The sequence below is a fragment of the Oncorhynchus nerka genome, linkage group LG11 (genome assembly GCF_034236695.1).
Source record: "Oncorhynchus nerka isolate Pitt River linkage group LG11, Oner_Uvic_2.0, whole genome shotgun sequence".
NCBI lineage: Eukaryota > Metazoa > Chordata > Actinopteri > Salmoniformes > Salmonidae > Oncorhynchus > Oncorhynchus nerka.
In genome coordinates this window covers 55,481,515-55,497,025 of record NC_088406.1, presented here as the reverse complement: position 1 = coordinate 55,497,025, position 15,511 = coordinate 55,481,515, and the positions used below count along the sequence as shown (strand labels likewise).

General features: G+C 43.2%; 1 protein-coding gene and 1 long non-coding RNA gene across 4 annotated transcripts in view; one reads left to right on the top strand and one right to left on the bottom strand.

The window, feature by feature from the left end:
- Positions 1–15,511, bottom strand: part of LOC115137173 (protein furry homolog) — a 205,759-nt gene that overhangs the window by 82,871 nt on the left and 107,377 nt on the right. For all 3 annotated transcript variants that reach the window (XM_029673300.2, XM_065024673.1, XM_065024674.1), the window contains exons 29-37: positions 13,914–14,024; positions 12,793–12,947; positions 10,756–10,855; positions 10,045–10,216; positions 4,180–4,436; positions 2,521–2,667; positions 2,131–2,299; positions 1,746–1,836; positions 1,028–1,110 (exon numbers count right to left, since the gene is read on the bottom strand). In XM_029673300.2, coding sequence (XP_029529160.2) covers positions 1,028–1,110; positions 1,746–1,836; positions 2,131–2,299; positions 2,521–2,667; positions 4,180–4,436; positions 10,045–10,216; positions 10,756–10,855; positions 12,793–12,947; positions 13,914–14,024 — 1,285 coding nt within the window. The remainder of the gene's footprint in view (positions 1–1,027; positions 1,111–1,745; positions 1,837–2,130; positions 2,300–2,520; positions 2,668–4,179; positions 4,437–10,044; positions 10,217–10,755; positions 10,856–12,792; positions 12,948–13,913; positions 14,025–15,511) is intronic.
- On the top strand, positions 1,014–7,722 carry LOC135574005 (uncharacterized). Its single transcript, XR_010465112.1, has 2 exons — positions 1,014–2,178; positions 6,733–7,722. It is a non-coding gene; the product is annotated as an uncharacterized LOC135574005 (long non-coding RNA).

Below are 15,511 nucleotides of genomic sequence, written 5' to 3'. Positions count from 1 at the left end.
GTGTTTCACTGCCAGTTCTTACAAAGGATCTCCTACGAGCTCCTGGCCTATCATGCATTATTAATGGCACTAACTTAGACATCCATGTAAAGTACCTGCATGGTTTTGGCACTGGTTCCGACTGATGTTTGTGCTTATAAATCGCTCTATGGACACCGTGGCCCGAAATGGTGTGCATTGAACGATAGCTCTGGTTGCCACGGACACATTAGTATATTCTGAGCCTGTGTGACGTAGGATGTGAAATCTGAAACCACTTTAGGCTGGGATGTCCCTCCTACCATTTCATTCGCTCTGCCGACTGTCCATGAACTCCTGGCTGAACCCTACTTCACAGCTACTGACAAAGCACATATCTGCAATCCTTACATCGTACCGCAGCAGGAGAGAGTGGTTTCATCACTGTAGCATAGATCGAGATAGAGCCATTTATCAAAAATAATGCATATATTTTAAACAAAAAAACGTTTATATTTGTTATGGACATACAAGGTTATTAAGAGATGAAAGGCGAATTCCTAACGAGTTCAGGAAGCCAAGCTAGACATTCACCGCGATGGGGGCAGGCGTTTTGATCAAGAGAGACCTTAAGAAAATATGTAAATGTTCTCTTCACACTAAACATACAAATATGTATTTTATAGTTTTAAGGAAGGTGAAATCTTATACGTTTCAAGCAGACCACCATAGTCCCTGTGCCCAAGAACACTAAGGTAACCTGCCTAAATGACTACCAACCCATAACGCTCACGTCTGTAGCCATGAAATGCTCACATCAACACCATTATCCCAGGAACTCTATAGACCCACTCCAATTTGCATACAGCACCAACAGATGACGCAATCTCTATTGCACTCTCCACTGCCCTTTCCCATCTCTTCGGTCATAAGAGACGGTAGTGGCAAACATTATGTACAAAATGAGTAAAAAAAAATAAGTTACAAACAATGCAGATAAACAAACAATCGGTTGGGGGCATGTAAAATGTAATCCTGTACATAGAATATATCTATAATCTCTACTCACTCTTCTCCTCCTCGTAGGAGCCTCCAGAACTGTTGCTGTATCGGGATTCCAGGCAGTTGTGGTGCCTCATGATGTTACTCAACCTGGATCACAAAGGTCAGAGGTTGTCGCCATGGCTACTGCAACAGACAATCTATTATATTGACAAGATAGTCGAGTGACAGCTCTAACATGTCCACAAAGATGGAAGGCAGGCGGGGGTGACGAGATCAGGTTGGACCATTCTAGTCAATGAGAGGGCAGATACGCAAGTGAACAGGCAGAACGCCGATATAAAGTATTTCTTTTCAAAGTTGCTGAAATGCCATCCTAACCATAAGGAAATGTATATTTGATCAAATAAGCCTCATGTAGCAAATGATCAATTACCTTTTTTGTTGACCAAATTCGACACTCTCTCATTGTACCTCCATATAAACATTCCTCACCTCGTGGTCTTATTTTCATGTCAACCCTTTCGCTTCGCCTCTTCTTCTCTGCTACTGCTGATCTTATATTACATCACATTTCATCTAACCTGGTCCCAGATGTGACAATGAAGGAGTTGACATGATAGCACAAACAGATCTAGGACCAAGTTATATTTCACCTAGTCAGGTCCCAGATCTCTTTGTGCTGTTTTGTCAACATCCGTGGTTGTTGCCATACCAAACGGAGTTGCAAAACAGCAGAAAGAGATTTGAGACCAGGCCCCATTCCCGGGACTGTGCTACTATACCTCTCTTCGTTCTCTTTGGCTGCTTTAATGTCACCTGCGTCAGGGAAACTCTCTTGGCCAGCAACTACAGTGTTGCTACTGGATGTTGTACCTAAAAAAAAGTACAAGGTTTATAGACACAATGAATTCAACGATACATATTGTGAACGTTTTGGGAAATGTAAAATGTATGATAAAAATCTGATGTGGTAACTTTCCTTTGTGTAACATAATGTTACTACCAGAGGCGGAAGCGGAGGTCGATATGTCCAGTCTGACTGACTGTATTAGTGGGTTCATTCATGTTCATGTTTGTGCGTGTGTTTGTTAGTGTGTTTATCTGTGTTTGTTTTAATCCGTGTTTGTGTGTTCGTACGTTTGTCTGTGTGCGTGTCTCTACCTATACCTGAGGTGGCGGTGGAGGTCTTGCTGGTGGCAGCGAAGCAGTAGAAAGGTGGGTTGTCACAGTGCTGTACCACAGGGTTGACCGGGTCTGTCTGCTGCAGCTCAAACAACAGCTCCTCCATGGTCTGAATGGTGTTGTTACGACACAGGTAGATCACCACCTTCTTGATCTGGAACACACACGGAAGCAGGAACAGACACAAACAAAGGGTTAGGATTTGAGATAGAACCATACAGAAAACGAACCCTAAGGTATCAACGTTAGTTTTCTCTGTATTGTTCTATGGTGGCATGGTTGAGCTTAATTATCTTTTCATATATTTTTGGATGGTTTTAAATACACTTTATTCAGACCGTAATGAAATGAAAGGGGTTCTAAGGCAGCACTCACATAAGGCAGCAGAGAAGTGTCGCTGCTCACTCCACACAGACTGATGAGGAACTGCAGGGTAGTCCTCAGATTGTTGGTCCACCTGTCGTTGCTGGCCAGAGCGTTCCAGACATTCTCCATCTCTGGTCCTGGAACGTCATCACCGTACTGACAAGACAGGGCAAAGTATCAGCGATAAGTAACATTAACAAGAGACTGACAACTTTCATTGAACTACACATATACAGTGCATTCGGAAAGTATTCACACCCTTTGGCTTTTTCCACATTCTGTTACGTTACAGCCTTATCCTAAAATATATATATATTTTTTAATGTTTCCCTCATCAATCTACACACAGTACCCCATAATGACGAAGTGAAAACAAGTTTGACATTTTTGCAAATTTAAAACAGAAATAACTTATTTACATAAGCATTCAGACCTTTTGCTATGAGACTCGAAATTGAGCTAAGGTGCATCCTGTTTCCATTGATCATCCTTGAGATGTTTTCACAACTTGATTGGAGTCCACCTGTGTTAAATTCAATTGGTTGGACATGATTTGGAAAGGCACACACCTGTCTGTATAAGGTCCCACAGTTGACAGTGCATGTCAGAGCAAACACCATGCCATGAGGTCGAAGGAGTTGTTCATAGAGCTCCGAGACAGGATTGTGTCGAGGCACAGATCTGGGGAAGGGTACCAAAACATTTCTGCAGCATTGAAGGTCCCCAAGAACACAGTGGCCTCCATTCTTAAATGGATGAAGTTTGGAACCACCAAGACTCTTCCTAGAGCTGGCCGCCCGGCCAAATTGAGCAATCGGGTGAAAAGGGCCTTGGTCTGGGAGGTTCCCAAGAACCCGATGGTGACTGTGACAGAGCTCCAGAGTTTGTGGAGATGGGAGAACCTTCCAGAAGGACACCCATCTCTGCAGCACTACACCAATCAGGCCTTTATGGTAGAGAAGCCAGACGGAAGCCACACCTCAGGCAAATGACAGCTCGCTTGGAGTTTGTCAAAAGGCAGCAAGAGGACTCTCAGACCATGAAAAACAAAATTCTCTGGTCTAATGAAACCAAGATTGAACTCTTTGGCCTGAATGCCAAGCCTAACGTCTGGTGGAAACCAAGATAACGCAGGAGTGGCTTCGGGACAAGTCTCTGAATGTCCTATAGTGGCCCAGCCAGAGTTCAGACTTGAACCCGATCGAGAGACCTGAAAATAGCTGTGCAGTGACGCTCCCCATCTAAACTGACAGAGCTTGAGAGGATCTGCAGAGAAGAATGGGAGAAACTCCACAAACAGGTGTGTCAAGTTGTAGAGTCATACCCAAGAAGACTCAAGACTGTAATCGCTGCCAAAGGTGCTGAGTAAAGGGTCTGAATACTTATGTAAATATCATATCCGTTTAAAAAAAGACTCTTTTCACTTTGTAATTATGGTATAGTGTGTGTGGATTGATGAGGAAGAAAATCGAATGAATCCATTTTAGAATAAGGATGTAACGTAACAAAATGTGGGAAAAGTCAAGGGGTCTGAATACTTTCCAAATGTACGGTATGTGCTCATATTTGTATTGTAAGTGCTATTGTGCTAAGTGTTATTGCTCCAATGTTTCCTGTATGTTGTATGCCTTTCAACGAGCAATACACACACACACACACAATCCTGACCTTGGCGGTCATGAACATGAGGTTGTTAAGGACCAGCGAGGTGGCCAAAAGCGAGCCCCAGCCCATTCCCCTTAGGGTGTGTTGGGGGACTTGTCCCGCGGTGGTGCCGGTCCGGTCCGGGGTCTCCTCCTCAGGGCTGGAGACCGGTGGCAGCAGGCAGCTGTCCATCAGCTCGATGTTAGAGAGCCAGGGCAGCAGGTAGGTCAGCATGATCTGACGGCCGTTGGGGTGAGTGGTAGGGAAACGCTGGCTAACCTCTGGGACAGGAGATAGAAACACAGCAGAGCAGAAACATTTATGTATTCATAAAAAGTCAAAGTTACAAAGTCACTCCCTCCAGGATTTTGTTGTGGTATTTGTGGACAAAAATGCTTGATTTTGGTGTGGCAATTATGACATTTTGCATGGCAATTTGTGATGATTTTTGTCCAGTTTGTCATAAATACACTGATGGGGAAAAACATTTGTTGACGTGTGTATTGATTAAACAATGTTATGTGGTAAAATTGATTGATTTGTAAAAGTGGTGATTGGTTCAAATTGAGAGCCCTTTTATGGCAGTGCGGTAATTTGACAGTTTTATGCAGTAATGTTAGTGATTGGACTGTTACATATGATAATAGTGCAGAAAATATAAAAAACTATCGGCCTATATCGAATCTTCCATTCCTCTCAAAAATTTTAGAGAAGGCTGTTGCGCAGCAACTCACTGCCTTCCTGAAGACAAACAATGTATACAAAATGCTTCAGTCTGGTTTTAGACCCCATCATAGCACTGAGACGGCACTTGTGAAGGTGGTAAATGACATTTTAATGGCATCGGACCGAGGCTCTGCATCTGTCCTCGTGCTCCTAGACCTTAGTGCTGCTTTTGATACCATCGATCACCACATTCTTTTGGAGAGATTGGAAACCCAAATTGGTCTACACGGACATGTTCTGGCCTGGTTTAGATCTTATCTGTCGGAAAGATATCAGTTTGTCTCTGTGAATGGTTTGTCCTCTGACAAATCAACTGTACATTTCGGTGTTCCTCAAGGTTCTGTTTTAGGACCACTATTGTTTTCACTATATATTTTACCTCTTGGGGATGTTATTCGAAAACATAATGTAAACTTTCACTGCTATGCGGATGACACACAGCTGTACATTTCAATGAAACATGGTGAAGCCCCAAAATTGCCCTCGCTAGAAGCATGTGTTTCAGACATAAGGAAGTGGATGGCTGCAAACTTTCTACTATTAAACTCGGACAAAACAGAGATGCTTGTTCTAGGTCCCAAGAAACAAAGAGATCTTCTGTTGAATCTGACAATTAATCTTAATGGTTGTACAGTCGTCTCAAATAAAACTGTGAAGGACCTCGGCGTTACTCTGGACCCTGATCTCTCTTTTGAAGAACATATCAAGACCATTTTGAGGACAGCTTTTTCCATCTACGTAACATTGCAAAAATCAGAAACTTTGTCCAAAAATGATGCAGAAAAATTAATCCATGCTTTTGTCACTTCTAGGTTAGACTACTGCAATGCTCTATTTTCCGGCTACCCGGATAAAGCACTAAATAAACTTCAGTTAGTGCTAAATACGGCTGCTAGAATCCTGACTAGAACCAAAAAATTTGATCATATTACTCCAGTGCTAGCCTCTCTACACTGGCTTCCTGTCAAAGCAAGGGCTGATTTCAAGGTTTTACTGCTAACCTACAAAGCATTACATGGGCTTGCTCCTACCTATCTCTCTGATTTGGTCCTGCCGTACATACCTACACGTACGCTACGGTCACAAGACGCAGGCCTCCTAATTGTCCCTAGAATATCTAAGCAAACAGCTGGAGGCAGGGCTTTCTCCTACAGAGCTCCATTTTTATGGAACGGTCTGCCTACCCATGTCAGAGACGCAAACTCGGTCTCAACCTTTAAGTCTTTACTGAAGACTCATCTCTTCAGTGGGTCATATGATTGAGTGTAGTCTGGCCCAGGAGTGGGAAGGTGAACGGAAAGGCTCTGGAGCAACGAACCGCCCTTGCTGTCTCTGCCTGGCCGGTTCCCCTTTTTCCACTGGGATTCTCTGCCTCTAACCCTGTTACGGGGGCTGAGTCACTGGCTTACTGGGGCTCTCTCATGCCGTCCCTGGGGGGGTGCGTCACCTGGGTGGGTTGATTCACTGTTGTGGTCAGCCTGTCTGGGTTGGCGCCCCCCCCTTGGGTTGTGCCGTGGCGGAGATCTTTGTGGGCTATACTCGGCCTTGTCTCAGGATGGTAAGTTGGTGGTTGAAGATATCCCTCTAGTGGTGTGGGGGCTGTGCTTTGGCAAAGTGGGTGGGGTTATATCCTTCCTGTTTGGCCCTGTCCGGGGGTGTCCTCGGATGGGGCCACAGTGTCTCCTGACCCCTCCTGTCTCCAGTATTTATGCTGCAGTAGTTTATGTGTCGGGGGGCTAGGGTCAGTTTGTTATATCTGGAGTACTTCTCCTGTCCTATTCGGTGTCCTGTGTGAATCTAAGTGTGCGTTCTCTAATTCTCTCCTTCTCTCTTTCTTTCTCTCTCTCGGAGGACCTGAGCCCTAGGACCATGCCCCAGGACTACCTGACATGATGACTCCTTGCTGTCCCCAGTCCACCTGGCCATGCTGCTGCTCCAGTTTCAACTGGCCTGGGCCCTAGGACCATGTCCCAGGACTACCTGACATGATGACTCCTTGCTGTCCCCAGTCCACCTGGCCATGCTGCTGCTCCAGTTTCAACTGTTCTGCCTTACTATTATTCAACCATGCTGGTCATTTATGAACATTTGAACATCTTGGCCACGTTCTGTTATAATCTCCACCCGGCACAGCCAGAAGAGGACTGGCCACCCCACATATGCTCTCTCTAATTCTCTCTTTCTTTCTCTCTCTCGGAGGACCTGAGCCCTAGGACCGTGCCCCAGGACTACCTGACATGATGACTCCTTGCTGTCCCCAGTCCACCTGACTGTGCTGCTGCTCCAGTTTCAACTGTTCTGCCTTATTATTATTCGACCATGCTGGTCATTTATGAACATTTGAACATCTTGGCCACGTTCTGTTATAATCTCCACCCGGCACAGCCAGAAGAGGACTGGCCACCCCACATATGCTCTCTCTAATTCTCTCTTTCTTTCTCTCTCTCGGAGGACCTGAGCCCTAGGACCGTGCCCCAGGACTACCTGACATGATGACTCCTTGCTGTCCCCAGTCCACCTGACTGTGCTGCTGCTCCAGTTTCAACTGTTCTGCCTTATTATTATTCGACCATGCTGGTCATTTATGAACATTTGAACATCTTGGTCATGTTCTGTTATAATCTCTACCCGGCACAGCCAGAAGAGCACTGGCCACCCCACATAGCCTGGTTCCTCTCTAGGTTTCTTCCTAGGTTTTGGCCTTTCTAGGGAGTTTTTCCTAGCCACTGTGCTTTTACACCTGCATTGTTTGCTGTTTGGGGTTTTAGGCTGGGTTTCTGTACAGCACTTTGAGATATCAGCTGATGTACGATGGGCTATATAAATAAATTTGATTTGATTTGATTGGTCAAATTTGCGAGCACTCACTTCACATATGGGGAATTGTTGATTTTGCGCCTAAAAAATGCAACCTCAGAATCGCTAAATCCTGGAGGGACTATAAAGTTGTCCTCTGCGGGGGGAGGGGTAGAGGCATAGGATCTGTTGTGCCACTATAGATCATAATGAATCAGATTATTATGGACAGGGAGGACATGCTCCCAGATCAGCACTCCTACCCTGAGTCCCTGATAAATACAGGCCCTATTTGTATTTATTATTATCCCCATTAGCAGCTACTCTTCCTGGGGACCAGAAAAATTAAGGCAGTTATACAATTTTAAAAACATTACAATACATTCAAAACAGATTTCACAACACACTGTGTGCCCTCAGGCCCCTACTGCACTAACAAATATCTACAACACAAATTCCATGTGCGCCTATGTTTGAGTTGCTTCACAGTCCCCGCTGTTCCATAAGGTTTATTTTTATCTGTTTTTTTAAATATTATTCTACTGCTGCATCAGTTATCTTATGTGGAATAGAGTTCCATGTAGTCATGGCTCTATGTAGTACTGTACGCCTCCTGTAGTCTGTTCTGGACTTGGAGACTGTGAAGAGACCTCTTGTGGCATGTCTTGTGGGGTATGCATGGGTGTCTGAACTGTGTGCTAGTCATTTAAACAGACAGCTCTGTGCTTTCAACATGTCAATACCTCTCACAAATACAAGTAGTGATGAAGTCAATCTCTCCTCCACTTTCAGCCAGGAGAGATTGACCTGCATATTATTAATGTTTGCTCTCTGTGTAGATCCAAGGGCCAGCCGTGTTGCCCTGTTCTGAGCCAATTGCAATTTTCATAATTCCCTTTTTATGGCACCTGACCACACAACTGAACAGTAGTCCAGGTGTGACAAAACCAGGGCCTGTAGGACCTGCCTTGTTGATAGTGTTGTTAAGGCAGAAACAACACTTTCATGGACAGACTTCTCCCTATCTTAGCTACTGTTGTGTCAATATGTTTTGACCATGACAGTTGCATCAACTTGCTCAATTTCCACATGATTTATTACAAGTTTTAGTTGAGGTTTACGGTTTAGTGAATTATTTGTCCCGAGTACAATGCTTTTAGTTTTGGAATGATTTAGGACTAACTTATTCCTGTACCACCCATTCTGAAACTAACCGCAGCTCTTTAAGTGTTGCAGTAATTTCAGTCGCTAGCTGGCATTAATAGGGTGAGTCATCCGCATACTTAGACACACTCGAAGCCAGTGGCATATTGTCAGTAAAGATTGAAAAAAGTAAGGAATTCCAGAGAGGGAGCACACGTGACAGTACCCCCTCCCCGACGCTCGGCCCCAGCCGCAGGACGCCAACCAAGATGACGATCCCGGGGATCAGGAGCAGACCCTTCACCTCTGCTAAGGTGCAGAAACCTGATGAACCGGCTGAGGAGCGGGCCTTCCAGGTAGCTCCGGCTCCAACACCCGGACCCGACATCACTCCCAACACACACAAAAAATAAAAAACACTCCCTGATGCCTCCCTTTGTTGAGTCGTCATTCTGTAACGATATATTCTGAGTCGGGAAGCAAGTTCAGGGAGTGAATACATTTAATAAATGAACAAAACAAGAAACAAACAGCACACCGACATGAAACAGGAATAATGACGACTGGGGAAGAAACCAAAGGGAGGGACATATAAAGGGCAGGTAATCAAGGTGATGAGTCCAGGTGTCATTATGTGCGTAACCCTGGTGACAGGTGTGCGCCCTAACGAGCAGCCTGGTGACCTAGAAGCCAGAGAGGGAGCACACATGACAGTTGTTGCTTAATAGGGTTAAAAGCTAATATACATTTCATACCTGAATACCAATGAGTTAAATGTCCTGTGCACAGCAGTGTGTCTTCTACAAGGTGCTGGTAATGACAGGATGGCAGAGTATCCGAAACACAGCTGAAAAACGGTACATTTGAAGAAACAACGACTTCCAATCAACTTATTTTTATGATTATGAGTATCGAATCAACGTCGTCTGTCCTCGTCATTGTCTGTTTTCATCCTTGTTTCTGATAACTGATTATCATTTGATAGCTGATGATCGGTGTATTTATTTGGTCCAGTTTATCCTGACACAATTCCTCTGAATCAGAACCCGCTTCACTGTTCCTATAGCAAAGAGCAGTGGGAGCTTCCATAGCAAACTGACAGGAAACCTTTTTGAGTGGAAAGCGCCATCCTAACACAAGAACACACATTTAGCAGGAAGCAAAATGAAGATGACCTGCTTGTGAGTACTATGTGAGTACGACACACACACACACACACAATACCTGAGAAGAGAGGCAGAGTGAGTTCGGGGTACATCCTAGCCAGTTGCTGTGAGAGCTGGGCTAGAGAGACGTTGTAGAGGGGAGGCAGAGGTCTGTGGGTCCTATCCAGGATACTACTGGGCTTCTGGTCTGCTATCGTCTTGGAATACACAAGCAGCTTTGCCTCCAGAATCTGGTTATCAAGAAAGAAAGAACACTCTTAGTCCAGGATATTATCAGTCATGGTTGGGGTCCACTCTAATTACATTCACAGGTTGACATTTATTGGGATGAGTCTTGTCCTTGAGGCAGAACTGAGTGATTTCCATTAGATGGGCCAGTTGCAAAGTCAAAATTGCCTTTATTGTAAAAATGTGCTTTTTGGTCTTAATTTAAGGTTGGATTAGGCATAGAGCTTGCAGTGTGGTTAAGGTTAGGTGTATAACCAGATTTTATGACTTTGCGGCTGTGCCACCTCGCGACCACTCTAAAGACCTGCTTCCAGAACAAGATTCATGACAAAAAGCATTAACCTGCATTCATTTCAGCTAATTCAGGAAGTAAACTGTAAAAACCCTGTTATCAGTTAACAATGGAACGATATCATACATTTATTTAGATAGATGGATCTATGTACATCCTACAGATTGAGTCTATTGGGTGTATTGGTTTGCTGAGAGTCTATAGACAGACTGTTCAAATAAAGTTTTACTCAGTGTAGTTCGTCCTTACCTGCATTAGCTGCATTGAGATTTCATACATTTCCCTGCTGGTGTCTGATGCCTTGAAGAGCACCAAATTCAACAAAGTCACGATGTCACAGGGATAGTTTCTGCAAGTGAAGGATAATCAAGATTAATATCATATTTGGTAACACTTTACAGTACTTAATAAAGCTTGTAGGCGTAATGCATTATGATGAAATCATAAATAGGGTGTCCACCCACACTGCCTAGAGTGGGTGAAAGAGTGCTTTGATGAAATCATGTTATAAAATTCTCTTACATATCATTAATATTACATTCTAAAAGTCGGATTTCGTAAACGAATGCATCCGATAATAAGCACTGAGCTCTGTTGACATGGCGGTGCAGGTTTCTCGTAACGACTTTCGAGTATTTTACATTTTGTGGTCGTCGTCTTCAAAGTTGTTTCCACGGGTCACAAATTGCTAAATTAGCATTACATGTGCTGAATTAAATGTAAAAGTCTGAAAATAAAAATCTTGGAATACACTCAGTGCTCTGTTAAAATTTCACAGAGATAAACTTATTTTGGTAAGAAATCTTAGAAAAAGAACTGGAATTTCGAATAAATATGAAACTACTGTCAAAATCGATATCCATCTTACCTCTATATTGTTTTTTGTCCTGCGGATTTCGAGAAGAAAGATGACAGGAAATGGGAAAGTGAGCCTGTCAGGTAGCCAGCTATGTATATTTTGAACCAGTAGCCTTAATTCTTGCACAGAATCCAGCCTAGCTGACGCAAGGCAAGTTCTGATTTTTGACCACTTTTTTTCTCCCTAATTCTGGCCATCATAAAAGTGTAACCACTCCAATAACTTCAGAACGTATTATGATATAGACATGAGGTTGGGGCCATTGGTTTTATTAGAGGAGCATGTATCTACACAATTAACATATTATCTTACCCATTGGACAATGATGTTGTATAAAGCATTATACCAGCAGGTTAAACTATTACAGACTATTTCAACAAATAATGATGTTTCAGTTCAGTATTTGAAGTGTAAGGTTGAGTTATGTAACAGAGGGGCGGCATTTGATCAGTTCCTACTCATGATGTCTATAGTAGAGCGGTTCCTACCAATGATCTGTATGATTCTTAACTTAGTTCATTTGGATGCAGTCTATCACAGTGCCATCTGTTTTGTCACCAAAGCCCCATACACTACCCACCATTGCAACCTGTATGCTCTTGTTGGCTGGTCCTCGCTACATATTCGTCGCCAAAACCACTGGCTCCAGGTCATCTATAAGTCTTTGCTAGGTAAACCCCCGCCTTATCTCAGCTCACTGGTCACCATAGCAACACCCACCCGTAGCACACACTCCAGCAGGTATATTTCACTGGTCATCCCCAAAGCCAACACCTCCTTTGGCCGCCTTCCCTTCCAGTTCTCTACTGCCAATGACTGGAACAAATTGCAAAAATCACTGAAGTTGGAAACTTATATCTCCCTCACTAACTTCAAGCATCGGCTGTCAGAGCAGCTTACCGATCGCTGCAGCTGTAAACAGCCCATCTGTAAATAGCCCACCCAACCTACTACCTACCTCATCCCCATATTTGTTTTTTTTCTGCTCTTTTGCACACCAGTATTTCTACTTGCACATCCTCATCTGCACATCTATCACTCCAGTGTTAATTGCTGAATTGTAATTACTTTGCCACTATGGCCTATTTATTGCCTTACCTCCTTGCACACACTGTATACAGATTTTCTATTGTGTTATTGACTGTACGTTTGTTTATCCCATGTGTAACTCTGTGTTGTGTTTTTATCGCACTCCTTTGCTTTATCTTGGCCAGGTCGCAGTTGTAAATGATAACTTGTCTTCAACTGGCCTACCTGGTTAAATAAAGGTGAAATAAAAAAAATAGAAAAATATCTGCTGCCACAGAAGGTGACCTTTGAGTTGTTTCTACTTCTTTACAGTGATGACCAAATGTTCTTAACTTTCTACTTGTGCCAGAGATGGTGGAATTAGAAGGGTTCCTACCAATGATGTCTGTAGTTCCTACCTGCTGCCACAGATGGTGGTGATGGCCTTGAAACAGCCAGAGGCCAGTTGGTAGGAGCCGGTGAAGCAGCGGTCGACCGCCCAGTTAAACAGGTTGACCTGGTCAGCATTCAACTCCAGCAGCAGAATAACTACCTCACAGCCCAGCTGGCGAACCTAGTGGTCAATGACAGGTGGTCAGTGCCAGTGTGTTTGTGTGTGTGTGTGTGCCGGTGTACGTGACCACCATCAACTCCTTTGAGCAACCAAACTACCAGATAAATCATGCGTCTTCAATGACGATTTGATCGTTGGAGATACGTTCAAAGCTGAACAAAAACATAACTGGAGGTGTTGCTCTGCAATAACGAATGGGGGAGGGAAAGTGTCGTTAGACAGAAATATTCCATACTACATACAGTATATCCATATTGAAAGGTGAATGCCTCTGAGGTGTAAATGGTTTCCTCCTTTTTAAAAGCCTTCAGTAAGACTAGTTTTTGAAAGGGTAGTAGAAGCTATATGACATCTGTCTTAGCAGGATGAATCCCATTTTCAGGGCTACATGCCTAATTTTTACTGTTCATTCCAAGGTTAAAGAATGTAAACACTAGCCTGGCCCCAGATCTGTTTGTGTTGTATAGCTGACAATGACCATACGAGTTGGCAAGACAGCACAAACAGATCTGGGACAAGGCTATGTAAAACACTAAACACCAGAACACAAGCTGAAAGTCAACTTTGAATGAGGGAGTAAAAAAACATATACAGAGAGGGACAGGTGCTTAATCCAGTCTGTCATGTTATAAATTGACAAATAATTGAGCAAATGTACCCTGAGACAAAAGCAACAGATCAAAACAATTAGGGAACAGTTGGTAGGAGCTGATGTTGTTTTACTGTGAGGAAACTAAGCAAACTATCAGAGCGCTAAAGTAAGTGTGTGTGTGTGTGTAGCAATTTTAAGATTAAGGGTTAGGTTTAGGATTAGGTCTACAATTAGGGTTGGGGTTAGTGGTAAGGATTAGGGAACAGGGAAAATAGGATTTTGAATGGAAATACATTTTAGGTCCCCAAAAGGATAGAATAACTAAATGCGTGTGTGTGGGGGTGTTTGTGTGTGTGATTGGCCACATCACATACCTGTAGGTCCTGGCAGGCTAGAATGTTATCCAGCCACTTATAGAGGTATCCGTCTGGGGACAGTCCAACGTTGTCGAACACAGGTCCACAGCACAACACCGCAGACATGGCCTAGAGAAACACACACACACTCTAGAAACAGTAGAACATGGCATGCACAGACCACATGCAGTAGGACCAACCCCATGCTCTCTCTCAGGATCATTCAGACACCTCATTCCTAATAAAGGCTGGGTGCTGTATAGCTTCTGTACCATCACCCTGTGAGTTCCAGCACTAACCATGGAGGTTGGGTAGTGCTGCTTATACAGTGCCTTCAGAAAGTATTCACATTCCTTGACTTTTTCCACAATTTGTTGTGTTACTGCCTGAATTGAAAATGGATTTAATTTAGGTATTTTTCCACTGGCCTACACACAATACCGCATCAGGCAAAGTAGACTTGTGTTTTTTGAAAATGTTACAAATGGATTAAAAATGAAAGGCTGAAAGGTCTTGAGTCAATAAATATTCAACCCCGTTGTTATGGCAAGTCTAAATACGTTCAGAAGTAAAACTTTGCTAAACAAGTCACATAATAAGTTGCATGGACTCACTCTGTGGGCAATAATAGTGTTTAACATGATTTTGAATGACTACCTTATCTCTGTACCCCACACATACAGATAATTGTAAGGTCCCCCAGGCAAGCAGTGCATTTCAAACACAGATTCAACCACAAAGACCAGGGAGGTTGTCCAATGTCTTGCAAAGAAGGGCACCTATCGGTAGATGTTTTTTTTTATTTTTAAAGCAGACATCGAATACCCCTTTGAGATTGGTGAAGTTATTAATTACACTTTGGAGGCTGTATCAATACACTCAGTCACTACAAAGATACAGGTGTCCTTCCTAACTCAGTTGCTGGAGAGGAAGGAAACCGCCATGATTTTACCATGAAGCCAATGGGTACTTTAAAATAGTTACAGAGTTTAATGGCTGTGATAGGAGAAAACTGAGGATGGATCAACAACATTAGTTACTCCTCAATACTACCCTAATTGACAAAGTGAAAAGAAGGAAGCCTGTACATAATAATAAATATTCCATAACAGGCATCCTGTTTGCAACAAGGCACTAAAGTAACACCGAAAATAATGTGGCAAAGCAATTAACTTTTTGTCCTGAATAAAAAGTGCTGTTTGGGGCAAATCCAATACAACACATTACTGAGTACCACTCTCCATATAGTCAAGTGTAGTGGTGGCTGCATCATGTTATGGGTATGCTTCTAATCGTTAAGGACTGGGGAGTTTTTCAGGATAAAAAAAACAGAATATAGCTGAGCACAGGCAAAATCCTCAGGGAAAACATTGTTCATTATGCTAGCCACCAGACATTGGAAGATTAATTCATCTTTCAGCAGGACAATAGCCTAAAACACAAGGCCAAATCTACACGAGTTTCTTACCAAGAAGACAGTGAATGTTCCGGAGTGGCTGAGTTACAGTTTTGACTTAAATCGGCTTGAAAATCCATGTCAAGACTTGAAAATGGTTGTCTAGCAATGATCAACAATCAATTTGACAGAGTTTGAAGAATTTTGAAAAGAATAATGG